The 20,340-nt window shown below is 44.3% G+C and overlaps 1 protein-coding gene across 5 annotated transcripts in view; it reads left to right on the top strand.

Annotated features, from left to right (window-relative positions):
• The first annotated feature begins 675 nt into the window (after positions 1 to 675).
• Positions 676 to 20,340, top strand: part of SERINC5 (serine incorporator 5) — an 85,831-nt gene continuing 66,166 nt past the window's right edge. For 3 of the 5 annotated variants that reach the window (XM_089909071.1, XM_089909070.1, XM_089909066.1), the window contains exons 1-2: positions 676 to 853; positions 19,430 to 19,570. Coding sequence is in view for 1 of the 5 variants with exons in the window: in XM_022593857.3 (XP_022449565.1) it covers positions 827 to 853 (27 nt within the window). In the remaining 4 variants the exon portion in view is untranslated. The remainder of the gene's footprint in view (positions 854 to 19,429; positions 19,571 to 20,340) is intronic. The other 2 variants (XM_089909068.1, XM_022593857.3) reach the window with 2 other exon arrangements.

The raw sequence follows: 20,340 nt of genomic DNA, 5'->3' as shown, positions 1-20,340 counted from the left end.
GTGGAGGAGAGATTAGAAAATAGATCAATATCCAGGGAAGCACAGAAAGGGTTTTCCCAGGATCCCCCAAGTGCCATGGTAACGTCAGGGCAGAACAGCCAAGCCCAGGGATTCGAAGCTTCGGCCGAGGGAACTTCCCCAAAAGTTGAGAAATTTTCTTGGCAGATGAGGGAGATAAAGGGATTTCTGGAACAGGGATCCCGTGGATAACCCAGTTTGGCGCGAGGCGCAGCACAGACCAGCACCCGGCCACCCCTATTGCGCCTGTGCAGTGCAGGACACTCAGAATCGCTCACTGAAGGCTCCAAGGTTTATTGGAGTAAGCAATCAGCTCTTCCACCACAGCCGGGGACTAGGGGCGCCGCGCTCTCCTGGGTCGGGGACCGAGCGCCGCCAGGCCGTCGTAGGAGCCCGGTAATACCTGGCCGGCGCGTTGGAGCACAGCCTTCGCAGTCCAGCACTGCACCGGGAAGTGATGACCACCGCCCACCGCCTGACGCCAGCGGAAGCGAGAGCCGGGAGCTGGCGGGCTCGGAGGCGGTGCGCCCGGGAAGGGGCGGGCACGGGGCGGGGCTGCGGGCGGCCGCCGCGGCTGGAGCGAGCGAGTGGGGCGGGGCCTGGGGTGGCGGGGCGGGGCCTGGGGTGGCGGGGCGGGGTTTGGCGGCAGTTGTTTTTACCAAGGCCTCAGTGCATCGCGTTCAGCTGGGGCTACGCCGCGTGGAGGCGTGAGCGGGTTCGCAGAGGGACGCTCGAGGCCGGAGGGAGCCAGGAGGGCCAGAGGGAAGCTGGGAGCCGGCAAGCGCGCTGGTGGTGGTCGGCCGCCACGATGTCAGCGCAGTGCTGTGCGGGCCAGGTGAGTGGAGAGAGACAGGTCGGGAGACCGGGCCAGGAGCCGAGGCAACGCGGGCCTCTCTGGGTGCAGGTCCCAGCTCCGCCAACGAAAGTGGGGTGGGTGACCCTGCGCCGCCTGGGTGAGTGCTCCGGGCCTGAGCGCGGCGCTCGGCCTTCGGGGAAAACCGTGTGCCGCGGCGGGCGGGCCAGAGGGACACGGGGAAGCCCTAGAGGCTACCCCGAGGTCTTCCCGTTCGGCCTTAGGAACTTCGCTTAGGGCGGGGCGGGCAGGGTTCGGGCGGAGGATCCCGACTGTTTCAGGAGCGTGTCGCCCCCTCGCCAGGACAAAAGTGTGTGGTGCTCAGCTCCGTAGGCCACCTGGCTCTGCCAACCCGATGAACCCAGGAGAAGACGTAGGTTTGGGCAGCCACTCCTTTTCCATGCCCTGAACGGGTCGTATGTGGCCCAGACGAGTTGCGCTTGACATCTCGCCAGGCTCTGGAGCATTGGCTCTTTTTCTTCGAGAAAGTCTGGAAGACTGCTTTCCAAACCGCGGTGCTCAGGTCTGGGCGCTGGGAAGACTCAGCCCTGCTTCCTGAGTCTCCCGACCCAACCCTGGCTGGACCCAAACGCGGCTGACTGGGTAGAGCGCGAGCCTGAAGCCATCCCTCCTTTCAGCTGAACTTGCCCGAGCCTGTTTTGTAACTCTCGGCTGTTTAACTCATGAGATCTTAAAACACCTGTGTCCGCTTGGGATGGGCGTCTTCTACCGGTTAGTAGTGCAGCAGGGCAGAATTAGTAGTAGTTTTTAACCTTTAATGTTGATTTCACTCCTTCCTGCAGAGTTAGAAAAAAAAAGAAGTAGGTAAAGCCTTCCGCACGTCGCGCTCCCTCCTTCCTAGGCATGTTGATTATCGGCATTTCTGTACAGGTTTTAATGGTGCGTTTTCTCAAATGAGTCTAACTCCGGAGGGCATACCGGGCTGTTTTTGCTCCTTAATACATTCAGCCTTGCGACAATCAGAGGCCAGCCCGTAACTGATGCAGGGGTTAAGCTGTGGGTTTCTCTAACCCGCCGATTACACTGATAGATAATCCGTCCTCTTTCCAGTGGCCGTGTGAAGTTATCACTTGGTTTTTGAGGTCTAATACTGTACTTGGCATGCATTCAAGCTGGCCTTTGCAGAGATGAGGAAATTGAGGTTTTTAACTTGAGGTGAAATGCCTTGCCCTGAGTCAGGCAAGGCGACAGGAGGACATTTAATACCTTCTCAGGGCTTTGGAGACCAAAGTGGACAGGAAAAGGCTGTTTTCAGAATATTCCAAATCTCAACAAAGCTTTGCAAATCGTTCATTGTTGTTATTTTGAGATAGTTCTAATTTGATGTGACACTTCATTATATAGTGATTACGTTACAGATATTTCGGGGCACCTGTTCTCCAGTCCCTTGAAAGCCCCTTGAGGTTTTCTGTGGCTCCCAGCAGGTGATTTAGGGTTCTGAAAATTATTGCCAGTACTCAAGTGGGTCTTATAAAAGAATTATTGGTATGGTTGATATTTTGGCAGGGTTTCATGACTTGTTTCTTTTAAAGTGAGAACTTTTAAAAATTATTTATTTATTTTTTGGCTGCGTTGGGTCTTCGTTGCTGCACACGGGCTTTCTCTAGTTGTGCGAGCGAGGCCTACTCTTCACTGAGGTGCGCGGGCTTCTCATTGCGGTGGCTTCTCTTGTTGTGAAGCGCAGGCTTCAGTAGTTGCAGCACGCGGGCTCAGTAGTTGTGGCGCACGGGCTTAGTTGCTCTGCGGCATGTGGGATCTTCTCGGACCAGGGCTCGAACCCATGTCCCCTGCATTGGCAGGTGGATTCTTAACCACTGTACCATCAGGGAAGTCCTTGTGACTTGTTTCTGAAATCCCCCTCTCAGGACTTTGGAAAGAACCAAATCCTGGCCGTTCATCACAGGAAAATTAACTTCTGCTTTCTAGGGACTGCTTGAGGCTTCACTGTGGTGGCTCTCAACACAGGGAGGGGGTGATGACGCTATAATTTCGTATGAATGGGGCTGTTAAGTTTGCATTAAAAAAACAATGCAGCACTGTCAGAAGATATCTAAGTCTGTGAATCCTTTGAAAAAAAATTTTGAGCACCTGTGCATTGTTTTTACCTACATCACTTATGACATCAGTGTACGGGTTTTTTGTTTTGTTTTTACCCCCGCACCAGCCAGTTCCCCAGCTCCCCAGATAGTAACTGGCTGTACAACAATTCAATTCTGACACTACCTGGAGTTAGTATCGCACAGGTTAGGGGTCCGCCCTCCTCCCCCTCCCCTCCCCCGCACACTCCAGCTGCCAATCCCAAGTCTTCTGGGCCTCCCACACCGGGGTGGAAGACCGAATAAATATTTCTGATCATATCACAATATCACAGCACCTCCTGTGTGCCAAGAGCTGGAGATATGGCAGTGAGCCAGGCAAACGTCATCTCTGCCCTCAGTGACTGGGGTGGGGCAGCATTTCATAAGCATGGAAGCAGCGAAACCAGTACCAGCAAGTGCTGGTACTGCCACAGGTCCTGGTGGCAGAGTGGCTTTGGGTAGGGTTGCTGGGGAAGTCTGTCTGAGAAGATGCCCTGGGAATTGAGACTGATAAAGGAGGAGAGGCACCCACGTCAGGGCCTGGGTAGGGAGTCTTCCAGGGTGTTGGAGGAACAGAAGTGGTCACCTTGGCTGCTGTGAAGACTTGACTCTCAGGGACTGGCATGGAGGGAGAGCAGTCAGAGCTGGCCACCCGGTGAATACTTTTTTTTTTTTTTTTTTCTTTTTTTTGCGGTACGCGGGCCTCTCACTGCTGTGGCCTCTCCCATTGTGGAGCACAGGCTCCGGACGCGCAGGCTCAGCGGCCATGGCTCACGGGCCCAGCTGCTCCGCGGCATGTGGGATCTTCCCGGACCGGGGCACAAACCCATATCCCCTGCATCGGCAGGCGGACTCTCAACCACTGCGCCACCAGGGAAGCTCCCCGGTGAATACTTTTAAGCTGCCTCCTCCTGCGTCTGAGCAGTGGTCTGGGCTTCCGCAGTGAGCCGGAATTCTTCTTGATGGAGCTTGAATCCTGGCAACCCGCTGTTGCCCTAGGCCAAAGAGGGGAGAGTGTGGTACCTTAATTTAGGGCGTCGTGGTGCTTACGGTGGGGCGTCATTGGCTTCTGGGCATATTGTAGAGGTAGAGCTGGACTTTTACATGGCTTAGAAGTGGGGTGTGGGAATGAGAGAGATTCGGTTTATGACCCGAGCAACTGGATAGGTGATAGTGCCTCACTGAGGTGAGGTAGGAGGCTTGAAGGGAGGAAGACATTTGGCAAGGAAAACCCATAGTTTTCTTCTGGCTCTGTTACATTTGAGATGCCTATTATAAATTAAATGGAGATGGCAAGTCATCGGTTGGATTTTTAAGTTGGGAGAAGTTTGAGGTTGGAGATAGAAATTTGGGGGACTTTAACTGATACTGTCAGAAACAATGTGTAACCCAGAAAAGAGCCTGGGCTTTGGACTCAGGTCTGGGTTTGAATTGGGAAATCTGGACACGGAGGGGTGGTGTGACTGTGCATGTCACTTACCCTCAATTAACCTCAGTTTTCCTCCGAGGTTGAATGGGGTTATTATGAGTATTACATGCGATAATGTCTCTAGTATAGGGTTTGGCACAGAGTAAGGAACCCCCAAAATCTTAGTGACCATTATCCACCTCTCCCTGGACAGTCTCCGGGTCATTTTATCTTTGCATTGACCCTGATATACTTAGCTTTTGCTTAGGCTGTTGGCTGATCGATGCTAATGGAAGCAGAGGTCACACGACAGTGGTCAGTCGACACCTTCTGGGTACCCAGCACTGTGGTAAGGCCCCTGGGCATTGGGTGATTAACAAAGTGCATCCTTGCTCTCCTGGAACTTAAGGGCTAGTTGGGGATTGGAAGTGTGGGGGAATCTCGCTACAGAAAGTGACAGGACACCCTGTCAGAGGTGAAATGAGATGTGTAATTGGAAGATCTAGACACCCTGTCAAGGCAATTTGAGAGTAAGGCTTGGCAGGGTTTACTCCAGGCAAGTATAAGCATTAATGATAATAGTAACAATAGCTGAAGCTTATTTCATGCTCACAAGTGTGCTGTTTTTACCTACGTTATATCACTCATTCTCCACAGCAACCCTACAGGGTCAGGGAATGTTCTAATTGGCCTCCTTTTGCAGGTGAGGCAACTGAAGTGCAGAGAGATAAATTAACTTGACTGATATTTACATGGTGGTGGAGCCAGGCCTTCAACACTGGTCCACCTGACTCAAGTTGGAGCTCCTAACTGGGAAACTGTTATTCCTTATTATTCTAAATACAGTATGAATAAATCATGAGGAACTGTTGCCCATTGTTGTTGCTTATAATGGCCCTAAGGCAGCTTTGAATGCATAGCTGTGAGGCTGTCTTGGTAGATATTGGTGGTTGCCAGGAGTTACCAGTGGGTGGGGTTTAGCTTCTTCCTCACAGTCTGGTCCAGGTTATAAAGACAGCAAGTCTCAGACCAAATTCTGTCACTTGTGCGGGCATTTATTGGCAGGCAGGCACAAAAGTTACACAGCCTGATCTGCGGCTTCACAAAGTTCCAGCTCTTTGCCCTTCTTGGTGCACTGACACGCAACTTGCATGTTCCCCTGAGGCAGATGTGACAACCTTCTAGAAGGAAGAACTTGACCAAGACTGCTGAAGCGCAGGACCTCATGGATGGATCAAGCCCACGGTACCACTCTCAGGCAGAACACTCCTTGTCCTTGTAGCCGGCTCATATAAGGGTGGGAATGCCTACGCCAGGGTGTTTCCAGCCCGATTGTATTACTTGATCCCTGAGATTTTCCCCAACAAAAGCAAATTTCTAATGTCTTTTATATTAATTGATTGACAAAGCCACAGAATGCCACCAGGGACTGTCCACTGTCAAAGATAAATAAAGCTGGACGTTAGTTAAAGCAATGAAAACAGATTTTGTTCAGTAACCACTTACTGACAGAAAGACCTGAACTCCATCCTGATTAGCACAGATCACTGGGAGTTTTCAAGGGACGATGAGGGAATAGGGAGGAGTGAGTGGAGGCCCAAGTAGAGTTAGGGAAGTGAGACGTTCCAGAGTTTGTTTGGAGTATGGGTGATGAGGCCAGCTGGGTCTGATAGCTGGCAGGTTAGATTCTGTCCTTCCACCGAGACTAGGAGATAGACCCTATCCTTCCTGATTGATTACATTTCAAAGGAATGGCATTTAAGTCCTTGAGAAAGACACTCCAGACTTGTAGGAAATGTGTCCTATCTGTCCTTCTCCTCAGGGGCAGAGGAAGGATTCACAATTATTAGCCCTATTTAGTAAATGCTCTTAAGAAAGGGAGGTTAGGGACTTCCCTAGTGGTGCAGTGGTTAAGAATCTGCCTGCCAATGCAGGGGACACGGGTTTGAGCCCTGGTCTGGGAAAATCCTACATGCCGCGGAGCAACTAAGCCCGTGCGCCACAACTACCGAGCCTGCTCTCTAGAGCCCGCGAGCCACAACTACTGAGCCTGCGCTCTAGAGCCCGCAAGCCACAACTACTGAAGCCTGCACGCCTAGAGTCCCTGCTCCGCAACAAGAGAAGCCACCGCAATGAGAAGCCCGCGCACCGCAACGAAGAGTAGCCCCTGCTCACCGCAACTAGAGAAAGCCTGCACGCAGCAATGAAGACCCAACGCAGCCAAAAATAAATAAATTAAAAAAAAAAAAAAAAGAGGTTAAGGCCTATCTTAGGTTCTGGCTAGAACAAACAGTAAATTTCTTTTTACAGCCCTGAACTTTTCCAGACAAGAACTCAAAAAGGCAAAAGGCAGCTAGGTCATCCCAGGGATGCAGCCTCAGGCTACTAGAAGCCTGTTAAAGTTTGGTCAAGTCCTTCGTGCAGGGGTTTGAGCAGAGTTGCTGTATATCGAGAGTTCTTGCAGTTTTCACCATGTCTCATCATTACGCTGGTTAACAAAGCCTGGGGTCATTGGTGTTAGAAGTAACTGAAGCCCACGCAGGAGGCTTTTAGAGGTTGGCTTTTGTTAAGTGTTAGCTGGAATGGGTCTTCCTCATTAGGGCATCTGATCACCTCTAGACTGTAGCTTAAAACACACACACACAAAATCCATGAAGACTTCTTTAAAAAGTAAATTACATACCACATAAAAGTACTAATTTCCCTGAGATGTCCTTCCTTCTCTATAAAACCCAAATCTCTGCTTTTAAGGCCAAGCTCAGGAAGCATTTTCCTAAGAAGTGACCTTCCTCTTGCTTTAAGAGTTCTCAGAACTTGCACACAAAACCTGTCCACACCACCTAGTATGTGGTCATCTGATGCACTGGAGTTGTTTCCTGGTTACTGTGTGGGTGCATTTCCTCTCTCCTAGACAGAGCATGTACTGTGTGACCTAGCTGAACCCCCTGTTGTGTGCTTTTGGTTACAAAACTTTTTCCCTACAGCTCTTTGTTTATAGTGATTGGAAATGTTAGGTCCTCATTATATCACGTGTTGCTTCCACCCTTGGAAGGGATCTAGGCACAAAAGTTCATTCTTTGCATGACTGATGCTGTTTTGAACAGTTTGGGGCATTTGTGAAATACATATCACCCAGAGAGAACCGTATTTTGATATTTTATAACAGTCACTCACATTTAATATATATGATTTTACTTTGTGGAGTTGGGATTATGTTGTAGGTGCTATGTTTGATTCAACTCTGCTGAATTACAGGAGTTTTTCAAGTGCACCAGCCACTCATTTGCAGCCATGTTTTCTGGGCTTATACCCAGAAAGTAGTGCAGTCCTCTGCCTTCAAACATGGCAGTTTTTCCAGAGGTATTAAGTAAACGTAAATATGTGAAAGTCAGTTAATAGGCTTATGTGTTAATACGAGTGTGTGTGCGCGTGTTTCAATTCCCAAAAGACTAAAAATAATGAAGAAAATCCCAGCTACACCTCCTTTAGATGCCATCGACAATAACCATTTTCAACATCATCTTTAACTTTGGTCTTTTTACAGTCACTTATGTGGATACCATCTGTCTAGATGGTGTTTTCTGTCTCTGTTTTCTTGCTCTATAAAGGTGCCCTTCTTTGTTTCAGTTGCATTAAATTTGAGTCCTGTGCTTATCACTAGTATTGGCAGTTTTATTTTTCTATGCGTTTTATAAAATGCGGGCAAGTTGCAGTAAAATGGCCACATCATTGCTCTACCATACTGACAAAGGTGGTGGTGATTCAGCTGACGGTGAACTGTTGCTGATACAGAAAGAGTGGTTTGGAGATGCGTCTGTGTAGTTAGCCAAGTTCATGTTGTTGGAAAGATAAGTTTGTCACTGACCTTGAACAATGAAGAGAGTGAAGGTTGCCGTTGTAGGTGGAGAGTCGGCATAAAGGTTGCTCATTCAGATTTGTTTTCTTGGGTGGCTTTAGAGCTGACCTGGGCAGGCTGGCAAAATAGCTTTGGGCTGCGGCAGGACTGAGTGGCATTGCTTTACTGGGAGGGCCCATCTGTAGGGAGTAGAGGGCAGCCTCTGATTCATCTCTCTGCTAATGAGATAAAAGGTAACACCCCCTTGCCCACTGCTTGCTTCCCACCCCCGTTTTCTCTATGAATATCGCCTGTCAATTTCCCAGAGATATTGAATATCTGAGAGTGAGTTAACTGTGAGACTCAGAAGCTTACTTTTCAGTTTCCCAGGTGTTTTAATGTAAATCGCCTTTTAGAAGCCTTTAGAAAGGACAGAGCAATAACGAGGGCATTGTCTACTTGTATTCAGAGCAGAAGAGCAGTATGTGGCCTGTTCACCTATGATAATTTAACATTAAAAAGGAAGTCCTAGTGTAACATGGTATGTCTGCAGAACTAGCCATTGGACACAAATTCCATTTTACCCTTTGACTAAAGTGCTTTCTGTATCTTTAATTATAATGGTAATTATAGATAAAGATCTTGTGTACTTTCAGTGTCCTGAGTCAACTGGCATTGTTAGTGAATTGTCATTACATACTGCTGTTGTTAGTTGAATTTGCGATTGCGATGGGATGCTGAGAGCAAGCATCCAATGGATCAAGTTACTCATCTAGACCACCTTGATTGTCCCTAACGATCAGGTTTTTCAAGTAGTTCAAAGTGAACCTTTGCAACCCTTGTTAAAATGAATTTTAAACATTTCCAGGGGGGACATCCTCTTATTTTCTAGCTTGTGTATTAATGATATTTTAGAAGATTTTAGAACGTAATCTGGGAGTCAGTGTAGTGTGTGTGGGTAGGAAATTCAAACAATGGATTTGTTTGATTACATTAAAACACCTGTTTGAATTTTGAAGGAAATAGGACTTTACTTTTGGCTTTTCTTCTGTAGTTTGCCTTGTGAGATTAAAGTTGAGCTGATGTTTAAGGAAAGCAGCTGTTATGGAAAAACTTAGGGTGGGTTCTTATCACAGAATAAATTTTGAAACAATTTTGGTTTGAAGTAAGGTTACAAAATGTAGTGACTAGACAGCATTTTCCCCCTCATGAAAACTGTCTAGTCTAAACAAAAGTAGGAAAAACACACACAACCGCTTAAATCTTATTTAGGCAGAGATAACTAGGAGAGATGGAAAACCAGGCTAATGTTTGTTTAAATATCGTTTTTTATAAACTAGCCAGTTGCTCTTTGAAACAAAGCTCATGAGGTCTTTACGGGATTTTTTTCCAGTGTTCTGTTTCTTGCATTGTATCTCAGTAATTTAACTGAGGGCTGAGTTGCCTAATGCTATGATCCTTAGCCCAGGTTGGGCTATTTGTGTGGTGATTGATGAGGCAGATCGTGGAATCAGAGAAACTTTTGGAAGAGGCTTTAAAAGGCATCCCTTTTAATTCCCCATCTGAAGCTGAGACGTCTTGTAAAATTGCCCCTCCTAAGTGTACCTCTGGTGTGTTTGAGCCTCTCCAGTGTTGGGGAGCTCACTGCCGTTCCCAGTTTTTAAGTTTTCTGAGCCTTGGTTTCTTTGTTCATCAAACGGGGGAAATTTGTGTCTTGCCTCCCTTATATGATTGTTGAAAGGGATGAAAACAAGACAATATTAAGACTCTTTGTTATCAGTAAGTTGGTGATGCAGGTGTGTCAGGGTTCAATGCAGGAAACTGAGACCGCTCTGGGTATTTTAAGCCGAACGATTTAATGTAGGGAATTAACTGTTGAAGAAATGAAAGAGCTAGAGGAGCAAGAGTCAGGGGACCGCCTTTGAACTCTTGGATTTAAGGGCACACCACTCCAGCAGTAATCCAGAAGTCTGAAAGCCCAGGCTGCTGCCCCCCGCCTCTTGACACCCACACAGCTGGCGGCTTAACATGGGAGCCCCAAGTCTGGCCATTGTCCTAGGACCTTGCTGGGAAGCAGACACTGCAGCAGGAGGATGGCCCCCACCTTGTTTTCACCTGTTGCTAATTGTCAGGTCCCCAACAGCAAAGGAGTCTGAGAAATGTGGTTACATTTTCCAGGTTCTTCAGTACTGGAAGACCCATAGAAGAAGGTGGGAATGTAGGCTGAATGAGAGAACTATCCCTGTGGAGCACAAGCTAGGAGGAACTAGTGTAATAACCCTAGTGAGTGCTGTACTTCCTGCCCATCGTGGCTTGACTAAATGACAGCCTCACAAGTAAGGCCAGAATGTTGAGGGGGTTGACTTAAAGGGAGGAAGATGGAAATACGTTATGGTGCAAACTGGTTTTCCTCTCCTAGTCTCTTCGCTGCCTGCTCCTTTTTCCATACTACCAGCAGGTTGATCCTTCTACCAAAGTATAGTCCTAATCATGTCATCCCCTGCCTGATTTTTCAACACCATTGGGGTTAACATAGTGGATTTTCTAAATGCAAGTCTTTTGTAGGAATCTGTTAGTGGTCTGTATCGAGATAACTTATATTCTAAAAAAAAAATGTGCTTAATACATCTCTTCAGTCATTCCTGATATTAGTAATTTGTGTTCTTTATTCTTTTTTTAATGACTCTAGGAGTTTATCAATCTGATTAATCTTGTGAAAGGAACAGTTTTTTATTTAGTTATTCTCTATTTCATTGATTTCTGCTCTTTTTCCCCTTTTTTATTTACTTAATCTATTATTTATTTTAAATTATTTTATGGATTTTTTTAAAGGTAGAAACGTAAACCCTTATTTTTTTTTTTTTATTTTTTCGCGGCATGCGGGCCTCTCATTGCTGCGTCCCCTCCCGCCGTGGAGCACAGGCTCCGTAAGCGCAGGCCCAGCGGCCACGGCTCACGGGCCCAGTCGCTCCGCGGCACGTGGGATCCTCCCAGACCGGGGCACGAACCCGCGTACCCTGCACCGGCAGGCGGACTCTCAACCACTGTGCCACCAGGGAAGCCCCGTAAACCCTTATTTTAAATCTTTTCTTTCCTCTCAAGGGAATATTTAAAATCATTTTACATCCCACACATTTTGATATGCTTTGTTTTCATTATCATTCAATTCAAAATTTTTTCTAATTTCCCTTGTGATTTCTTCTTTGACCTGTTGGTTATTTAGAAGCGTGTTGTTATTTTCCAAGTATTTGAGGATTTTCCAGGCGTATTTTTGCTATTGATTTCTAGTTTATGCTTGTGGTGATAAGAGAACATATTCTGTATATATGCATTTCTTTTTGATGGCTCAGAAAATGATACATTTGATGAATGTTCCATGTGCTCTTGGAAAGAACATGTTTTCTACAGTTATTGGGTAGTTACTGTGCCCATCGTGGCTTGACCAAATGACAGCCTTACAAGTAAGGCCAGAGTGTTGAGGGGGTTGACTTAAAGGCAGGAAGATGGAAATGCGTATCGTGTAAACTGGTTTTCCTCTCCTAGTCTCTTTGCTGCCTGCTCATTTTTCCATACTACCAGCAGGTTGGGTATAGCGTTCAAGTTGGTTGCTAGTGTTGTGCAAATCTTCTCTATCTTTACTGATAGAGGGGTCTAATTCTGTCAATTACTGGGAGAAGGGTGTTAAATTTTTCAAATATGATTGTGTTTTTGTCTCTTTCTGCCACTAGTTATGTCAGTTTTTGTTTAGTATATTTTCAAGTAGAATTTTTTTTTTTTTTTTGCGGTACACTGGACTCTCACCGCTGTTGCCTCTCTGGTTGTAGAGCACAGGCTCCGGACGCGCAGGCCTAGCGGCCATGGCTCACGGGCCCAGCCACTCCGTGGCATGTGGGATCCTCCCAGACCAGGGCATGAACCCGTGTCCCCTGCATCAGCAGGCAGACTCTCAACCACTGTGCCACCAGGGAAGCCCCTGTTTAGTATATTTTGAAGCTCTATTATGTATACACACATTTGGGATTGTTATGTCTCCTTAATGAATTGATCGTTTTATAAAATGATCCTTTTTATCTCTGGTAATGCTCTTTGTCTTCATGTCTTTGTCTGATGGCCATACTACCCTTTTAACTTTCAACTCATCTGTGTCTTAGATTTAAAAATGCTCTTATAAACAACATGTAGTTGGGACGTGCTTTTTGATCCCTTCTGACAGTCTCTGCCTTTTAATTGGATGTTTAGATCATTTACATTTAATGTAATTATTCATGCTTGAACTTCAGGCTGTATATTGTTGGTCATTTCCTCGTCTGTTCTTTGTTCTTTCTTATCTTTTTTTGGGAGGAGGGGTAGGATGGGCATTAATTAAATGTTTTTCAGTATTCTATCTTCTTTATTACCTTTTTATTCCTTAAAATTTTGTAAAGATTATAGTATGTATTATAGCATCTTGAAGAAAGGATAAGAGTGGGTCAGTTTACTAGACTCTTTTTAGCAAATGACAAGTAACAAACAGTAATTTCTGCTTTATAAAAATAATATATAGTTACCATAGAAAATTTGGGAAATGCAGAAAAGTATAAAGAAGAAAATGAATATCATTTATAATCCTAGAGAGAACAAACCCTTGTTAGACTTGGAATTCTCTGGCAGTCCAGTGGTTAGGACTCTGCACTCTCGCTGCTGATGGCCTGGGTTCAGTCCTTGGTCAGGGAACTAAAAATCCCACAAGCCATGCAGAATGAATGAATAAATAAATAAATGAATGAATATTAGATCATGCTTTATGTACTGTTTTATATCCTAGCTACTTTCACACAACATTATGGACATTTCCACATATCATAAGAATGAGAACATTTTAATGGCAGTATCACACTTAACTGATGACGTGGACATTTATTTCACTATTTACCCTTTATTAAATGTTTAGTACATTAAAAAAAAACAAAAAACTTAAGTAACTCTTATGTAATCTTTCTTTAGTCCCATGCCCCTTTAGGTTAGAGCTCTGGAAATAGTCCTTCTGTAACACAACATGAATATGCGTTCCTAAAAATCACACTATGCAAAATGGAACAGCAAAAACCACAGGCCTTGTGGGGAAAATGGGGTTGGAGCGCAGCATTGAAAGTTTTGTCAGTGACGCGCGCACACACACACACACACACACACACACGGGAACCTGGTAAAAATGATATTACAGTTCTACAAATGTTAAATGGTTAAGAGATACGTAATACTACGAAAATTTGGCACTTGACCTTGAAAAAGACCTGAAATTTGCTTGTGGAAGCGGGTGTCGGAAAAGTTGCAGCTGTGAGTTGTTGTGAAGTGGTGGATGGAGGGTTATCTGAAATTGGATGGAAAGTTGTTAACACCAGATGTGCTTTTGAGTGACTCATAATGCAGGTGGAGTGGAGGAGTGTGTGTTTCATATGTTCTATGTAGCTCAGTTCAGCTGGGCACAGTGTTCTGCCTTCAGTATATGTTTCTCACAGACAAAACTGCACGTCCTGTTTTGCTCATATTGTCCCCTAACATGGTAGGGGAGGAAAAAGTTTTCCTTGACCCTTTTAGGGTCTCTGGCTGGATCTGAAAATTAAACTGACGAAGATTAACAGGAGAAAAACATACACATTCATGTAACACAAGTTTTATGTGACCTGGGAGCCCTCATAAGGAAATGAAGAACCAAGAAATAGTGAAACCTACTTTTATATTAGATTGAACAAAGAGAGGCAGTTGTGGAAAAATGACTAAATTATGTGGGGAGGTGAAAGGAAGATAAAAATTATTTTAATAAGGTCTCTTTGTGTAGAATTCTCTCCATCTCAGCTTCTTGTCCTTGTTAAGAATGTCTTCCTTCTGGTACAGGGAGGGCACCTCTCACGTGGGAATGTCATCTTCTGCTTTCAGGAAGAAACATGAAGGTCGGAGTGCCCTTCTTGCACCTGCTGTTTCTCGGTGCCTTAACTCAAAATAATCAATATGCCAAAGTGGCGTATCCTGGGGCGAGATGCTCTAAACTCCTTCCATTATCAATCCTGTTGGAACAAACTTGTATTTTCAGAGCAAGTATAGCAGAACCAACTATAAAATGCATATGTCAGAAGCCCTGGACCTTCAGAAAGTTGCAAACCTTCAGAAAGGCCAACCAATTCGTATGCCTGTTAGCTGCGTGAGGGAGGAGCTGGGCCCGCTGCTTCTCTTTGGACCAACTCCCAGAAAGTTGGTACTGGAAGTGGCTGGAAGGGTCTTCTGCTCCTCCCACCCAGTTGTGCTCAGATTTCTTGTACTATAGTAAGTGAACAACTTCAGAGATAGGAACTCTTCCTATCTTTGGAAACAGCTCTACTTCATTTTAGGGAGCTCTGGTTGAATTCCTCTTCCTGCCAGCCTCCCCAAGCTGAAATGACTTGCTGTCCCAGAACTTGGAGAGAGTTGCAGTGGTTTTGTAGAATAGAAGAGGCAGCACTGAAGGTGGGAATGGGCTCTGGCTCCTGGGGAATAGAGGACCACAGTTGGGTTGACGCAGCTCTCCTGGTTATGAAAATCCTGTCTACCCAAACCTTAAACTGAAAATTGAGACATGCTGACAGAGGGGAATTGTACCTCTGGGTATGAGAAGTTTCAGTCGGAAGCCAAATTATTGGAACTTCTAGCACTCCCAAATAGTTTTTAAGGATAATGGTCAGGCAGTTTGAAATTAGAACCATCATGGGAAGTTTTTGGTTGGCAGCAAGCCAGAGAAAGTCTCACTGCTGGCCATGAGATTTCTGATGTGAGTGATGCCTGTCACTCCTTTGGTGGGTTACCATTCTCAGGTACCTTATGGACTGTGAGAATCTGGTTAGTTACACCGTCATCTTCTGGAGCTAGATGAATCCTTAAGGGAGTGGCATGTCCACCCTCTCGTGTTATTGAAGAAGAGACAGGCCCGCAGAGCTCAGGCCCTCTTCCAGGTTCACACAGCTAATCAGCATGCAGCAGGGACTGCCACCCTGGCCTGCTACCCTGGCCTTTGGTGTGCCCCCATGGCCTGTACACAGTGGACATTTGGTAAATGACAAGAGAGAGAATGGGTGAGTGTTGGGCTTTTTCTGAAGACATCTGCAGTTCAACAGAGAGCTCATGGCTGCAGATTTTAAGCATAATCTTATGGTTGAAATCTCACATTGGTTTTTTTCCACTGTATTTTGCTGCAGTAAAATCAGTTTAAACCTTTTGTCCTCTCTCTTCTCTTAAACTCCCAAGCAGTTGTTTGAATTTCTTTTTTCCAGGAAGTTCTGCTTCATCTGTGGATCATGGGCTTTAGCAGAAAGCAGTTTTTTAGAATGTGCTTTTTTATTTCTTACCAAGCCGTGTAGTTTGTGAAAGTTGCAGGTTGCTGAGTAAGGGGTATTAGGCCATTTAGATTGAGCTGGTTAACCAATGAGGCGCTCTATGCAAATTGTTATACCCAGCAGTGGCTTCTGGCTGCAGGCTTTGAAAAGCATGAAGCAGTAAATTATTTCCTTATGATGGGGGGGGGAGAGGGATGAGAGTTGTCATGGGATTGTATTTTCTTGGAAGCTAGAGGTGCAGCAGAGCTGAGTCTCTGACTTTATTTTCCTGCTGTGACGTGGCAGAAAGAAAGCAGGGCACAGAGCGCTGGAAGAGGCTGATGCTCATCCCATTTCCCTTTCATTGTGAGTCTGACCTGACTGAATTCCCAGATTTTAGAGAGATGCCCCTCTTCTCCTCCACTCAGCACTGTGCTTCCATTCCCCCTTCCCGATCTTTCTAAGACTCTGAGAGTAATAAAAATGCTTGAGGTACTAAGAGAAAGTAGGGAGGGAGCTCCTGATCAAAAAAAAAGTATTCTATAGGGCTTTTATTAGAAGAGTTAAAGAAAAAGCTATAACTAATTGAGTTGTGGCATTTGGGAGGAATGTTCTTTAACTAGTGGGTCCCCGGGGCAGTGCTGTTGGAATTTTGGGTGAAGCAGTTCTTTCTCTTGAGGGAGTCCTGAGCTGGTATTTAGTATGCTTGATAACATTAAGATTTAGTGCCTAAGCTAAGCCAGTTAGATATCAGTAGCACTCACCAGTCTTTGTGAAAACAGTCTCCACCTTTATAAGCAACAACCCACAAGGCCACAGAGGGAGGATGGTGCTGCCCAGATAAGAACCACTTGGTGGTTTGGCCTTGATAATTTTTCCATGGAGTTTAGAACTGCAAAATGGACTGAATCCTACTTCCAGTAGTACATACAGAAATGAAAAAGGACACAGATAAGCAAGGTAGATGATTCTACCACAGCACCACCTTGACTTATATAACATGCATTCAAAACTTGACATACAGACAGCAGGTTGTATTTTGGATGTAGTTTACTTTAAATGTTGCTCAGAAGTGTCATATTAAGATTGAGTGCTTAAACTACGCTAGTTAGATAAAGTTATGTGTTTGATAGGAGAAGGAAAAGAATACTTTAAGGTGAGAGAGTTCATTTAGATGTATTTCCGGTATGCATTTTGTAAGCTTTTTTTGTGGGTAGTCCAGAGACAGTACAGTTGAATAATTAAGAGCCAATTCTGGTGACAAGAAGCCTGAGTCCAGAGAGACAGGAAACTGAGATTATCAGCTTGGTTGCGCCGTTGATAAGGGTGTGTGGTATGATTTATTATTATCTGCATTACCCTCAAGTTACATATGTAAATGCAGGCTTTTCTTGACTAAAGTGTACTGAAGTGAATAGAACTAGAAAAAAAAAGTGTGCCACCCATAAAAGTGGGTGCCAAGATTATAGTTAAGCTGTCAGATCAGTCTTTGTCAGGGTGCTGCTGCTGGCTGTGGGTTACTAGGAAGTATTGAAAGGGCTGTTTTTGATACAAGAAAATTGTTAGAGGAATGGGAGCCTCCAGTACTGAGAATCAGCCATTTCCAATGTGCAGTCTCTTAAGAAAACTCAATGTTGAAAGATCCATGAAATACTTAATGTAAACTTTACAAAGCATTTTATAGCTGACCAATAATTTAAGAATCACATGGAACAATTTCAGCTCCAAAGTGCTGGGAATTTGCCCTTGGGGACACTTTATTCCTGTTTAAATTAACAGGTGTTCAAAAAAACCTCATAGTTTTATTTTTATCCTCAAAGTGAGTTGGAGCAATGCCCAAGCGTTTACTTCTCTCTTGAGCAGAAATGTCCAGCCTTTTAAAATTATTATTTTAGGTTTCCTCTTTTTTCTTTTTTTGGATACTTCCTTATTTGTCTTATAAAAATGACTATATTAGGTTTTTTTAATTAAAGAAATTCTTTATAAAATTTTAAAAGTTAGTTTTGAGATATAGTTCACATACCATATAGCTCATCCATTTATTTATTTTTAAAAATATTTATTTATTGGCTGCGCTGGGTCTTAGTTGCGGTGTGCAGGATCTTTTAGTTGTGGGGTGCTGACTCTTAGTTGCGGCATGTGGGATCTAGTTCCCTGACAAGGGATCGAACCCGGGTCCCCTTCATTGGGAGCCCAGAGTCTTAACCACTGGACCACCAGGGAGGTCCCTAGCTCATCCATTTAAAGTGTAAAAATTCAGTGGTTTTTAGTATATTCACAAAGTTGTACAACCATCACTACAGTCTAATATTAGGACATTTTTATCTCCTCTGTGACCATTAGCAGTTCCCAGTTTCTCCCCAAACTTCCTCAGATCCCTGACAACTGTTAATTTACTTTCTGACTCTATGGATTTGCCTATTCTGAACATTGCATGTGAATGGAATTGTACAATATGTGGCTTTTATGACTGACTTCTTTCACTTCTTTCTTTTCAAGGTTCATCCATGTTGTAGTAGGTGTCAGTACTTCATTCCTTTTTATGCCGTATACCACATTTAACTCATCCATTTTTCAGTTGATGGTTGTTTAGGTTGTTTCCACTTTATGGCTGTTTTAAATAAATCATTTTCCAAAGAGGCTGCTGCATCTTATATTCCTACCAGCAGTGTATGTGGGTTCTAATTTATCCATATCCTCACCAATGCTTATTATTCTCTGTTTTTTCTTTTTTTTAAATTATATCCACCCTAGTTTGTGAAGTATCTCATTTTGGTTTTGATTTGCATTTTCCTAATAACTAATGATGTTGAGCATCTTTTCAGGTGCTTATTGTCTATTCATATCTTCTTTGGAGAAATGTCTGTTCAGATCCTTTGCTCATTTCTAAGTTGGGTTGTTTTTTCAAAATTGAATATTAAGAGTTCTTTTTATATTCTAGATACCAGCTCTGTAAGATATGTGATTTGCAAATGTTTTCTCATTCTGTGAGTTATCTTTTCATTTTCTTGATGGCCTCATTTGCAACATAAAATTTTTAAAATTTTGATGTAGTCCAATGTATCAATTTTTTCTTTCCTGGCTTGTGCTATATCTTGTGTCTAAAAAATGCTTTGTCCAACCCAAGGTCATGAAGATTTAGTCCTGTAGTTTTCTTCTAAGAGTTTCATAGTTTTAGCTCATACGTTTAGGTCTTTGGTCCATTTTTTGAGTTAATTTTTGTGTATGGTATAAGGAATGGGTCCAGCTTTATTCTTTTGCATTTGGGTATCTATCAATAGCTCTAGCACTGTTTATTGAAAATACTGTTTTTTTTCTCCAGTGCATTAACTTGGCCCACTTGTCAGAAATTAATTGACCATAAATGTTAGTGTTTATTTCTGGGCTCTCAATTCTATTAATTTTTAAAAATTGATCCTACATTGGAGGAATTACCATCTGGGATTTAGACACAGTGGGACTGTTGGTCAATGAGCTGGAGGTTGCAGTTTGGGGACTTGTGACCAGTCAGTCTTAGATGGTTGGCTCATTTCTTCGTGTGGTCATGAGATTAAATATTTTCAGATTTCTAACTGTAGGTTTCACAGGGCTGTGGTAGATGTTGGGAGGCATGAAAGATGGTTTTGTTTATACAAATCACAGAGTATAAATACGGTGTCAGTGGAAACTGGAGTCGTCCCTATATCACTGTTAAACTGTGCTTCTGAGTCATGGAGTTGTCAGGGCTAAAGTACACCTCCTTGCTGTATGTAGCGCTAGCCAGCTCTTTATGTAATATTTTCATTTATTAAGCAATAACTTCATTAGAAAATGAATTTTGATTGGATTTTCTAAAGCAGTTATTGTTTTTCGAAGGTGCTAATCCCTCTTTCCTTTTTTCTTTTCCACATTTAGTTTGGTGAGGCAGTTAAGAATGCTGACTTTAAATCACACCTGGGTTTAGGCCCTGTCCTCACCCTTAATGAGCTGTGACCTTGGGCAACTTATCTCCTTGAGCCCAAGTTTCTCATTGCCGCAGTGGGGATAATAACAAAAGTAAGTATCTTACAGGTTGGAAGAAACTATCCACACGTAAGAGTCCATCCTAGCATTTGGGAGTGAGTGCTGCAGAAATGGGAGCAGTTGCCTTTGTTGTTGTTGTTTGTTTACATAGTTACAAAACACCCCCCTCCCACCCCCCAACAAAATCCTTTTGGAAAAAGTCGGCAAACAGAAATGCAAAGGGGAATAACTTTTTGGTTAGATGTGAGGTTTGGGTGATGGGGCTGAGGATGCTGAAGCTGCACATCGCTGGAGCAGGTGGAGCTGCCAGGAAGAAGGGAGCCCGTAGGTTCCTTGTCCTTTGGGAACAAGCTTCCACAGGTTCCTTGTCCCCTTGTTCCTTGTGCCGTGGGAAGAGAGCTGGCAGCCGGGTAAATCTCCCTAAGCGTCAGCTCCAGCTTTGCGTCTGAGGAAATGAGATGCTAGCTACTTTGGAGCTACTGGGTTCAGACCCCAGCCCTGTAAGCCTCTCAGCTTCTTTTTTGAGGGCGCTGAGAATAATATTGGTAACTAACATTGTTGTTCTAAGTGCTTTACTACATTTTCTGTCCTAACAATCCTATGATGTTGGAACTATTACCTCTATTTTGTAGATGAGGTGATTGAGGTGCAGAGCTGATAAGTAACCTTGTATTGATGGGATGAGCATTTAATACAAGCTAATGTTGAACACTTACTATGTGCCAGGCACGTGGGCTGAGCACTTTACATGGCTGATCTCATGTCCTCCTTAAAGATGTCATCATTATCGCCTTGTTACGGGG

Source organism: Delphinapterus leucas, chromosome 3 (assembly GCF_059928025.1).
Source record: "Delphinapterus leucas isolate spDelLeu-1000000601 "Yukka" chromosome 3, BTC_Dleu_Yukka2, whole genome shotgun sequence".
Taxonomy (NCBI): Eukaryota; Metazoa; Chordata; class Mammalia; order Artiodactyla; family Monodontidae; genus Delphinapterus; species Delphinapterus leucas.
The sequence above is the reverse complement of the archived record's forward strand: the minus strand, read 5'-3'. Positions and strand labels throughout refer to the sequence as shown.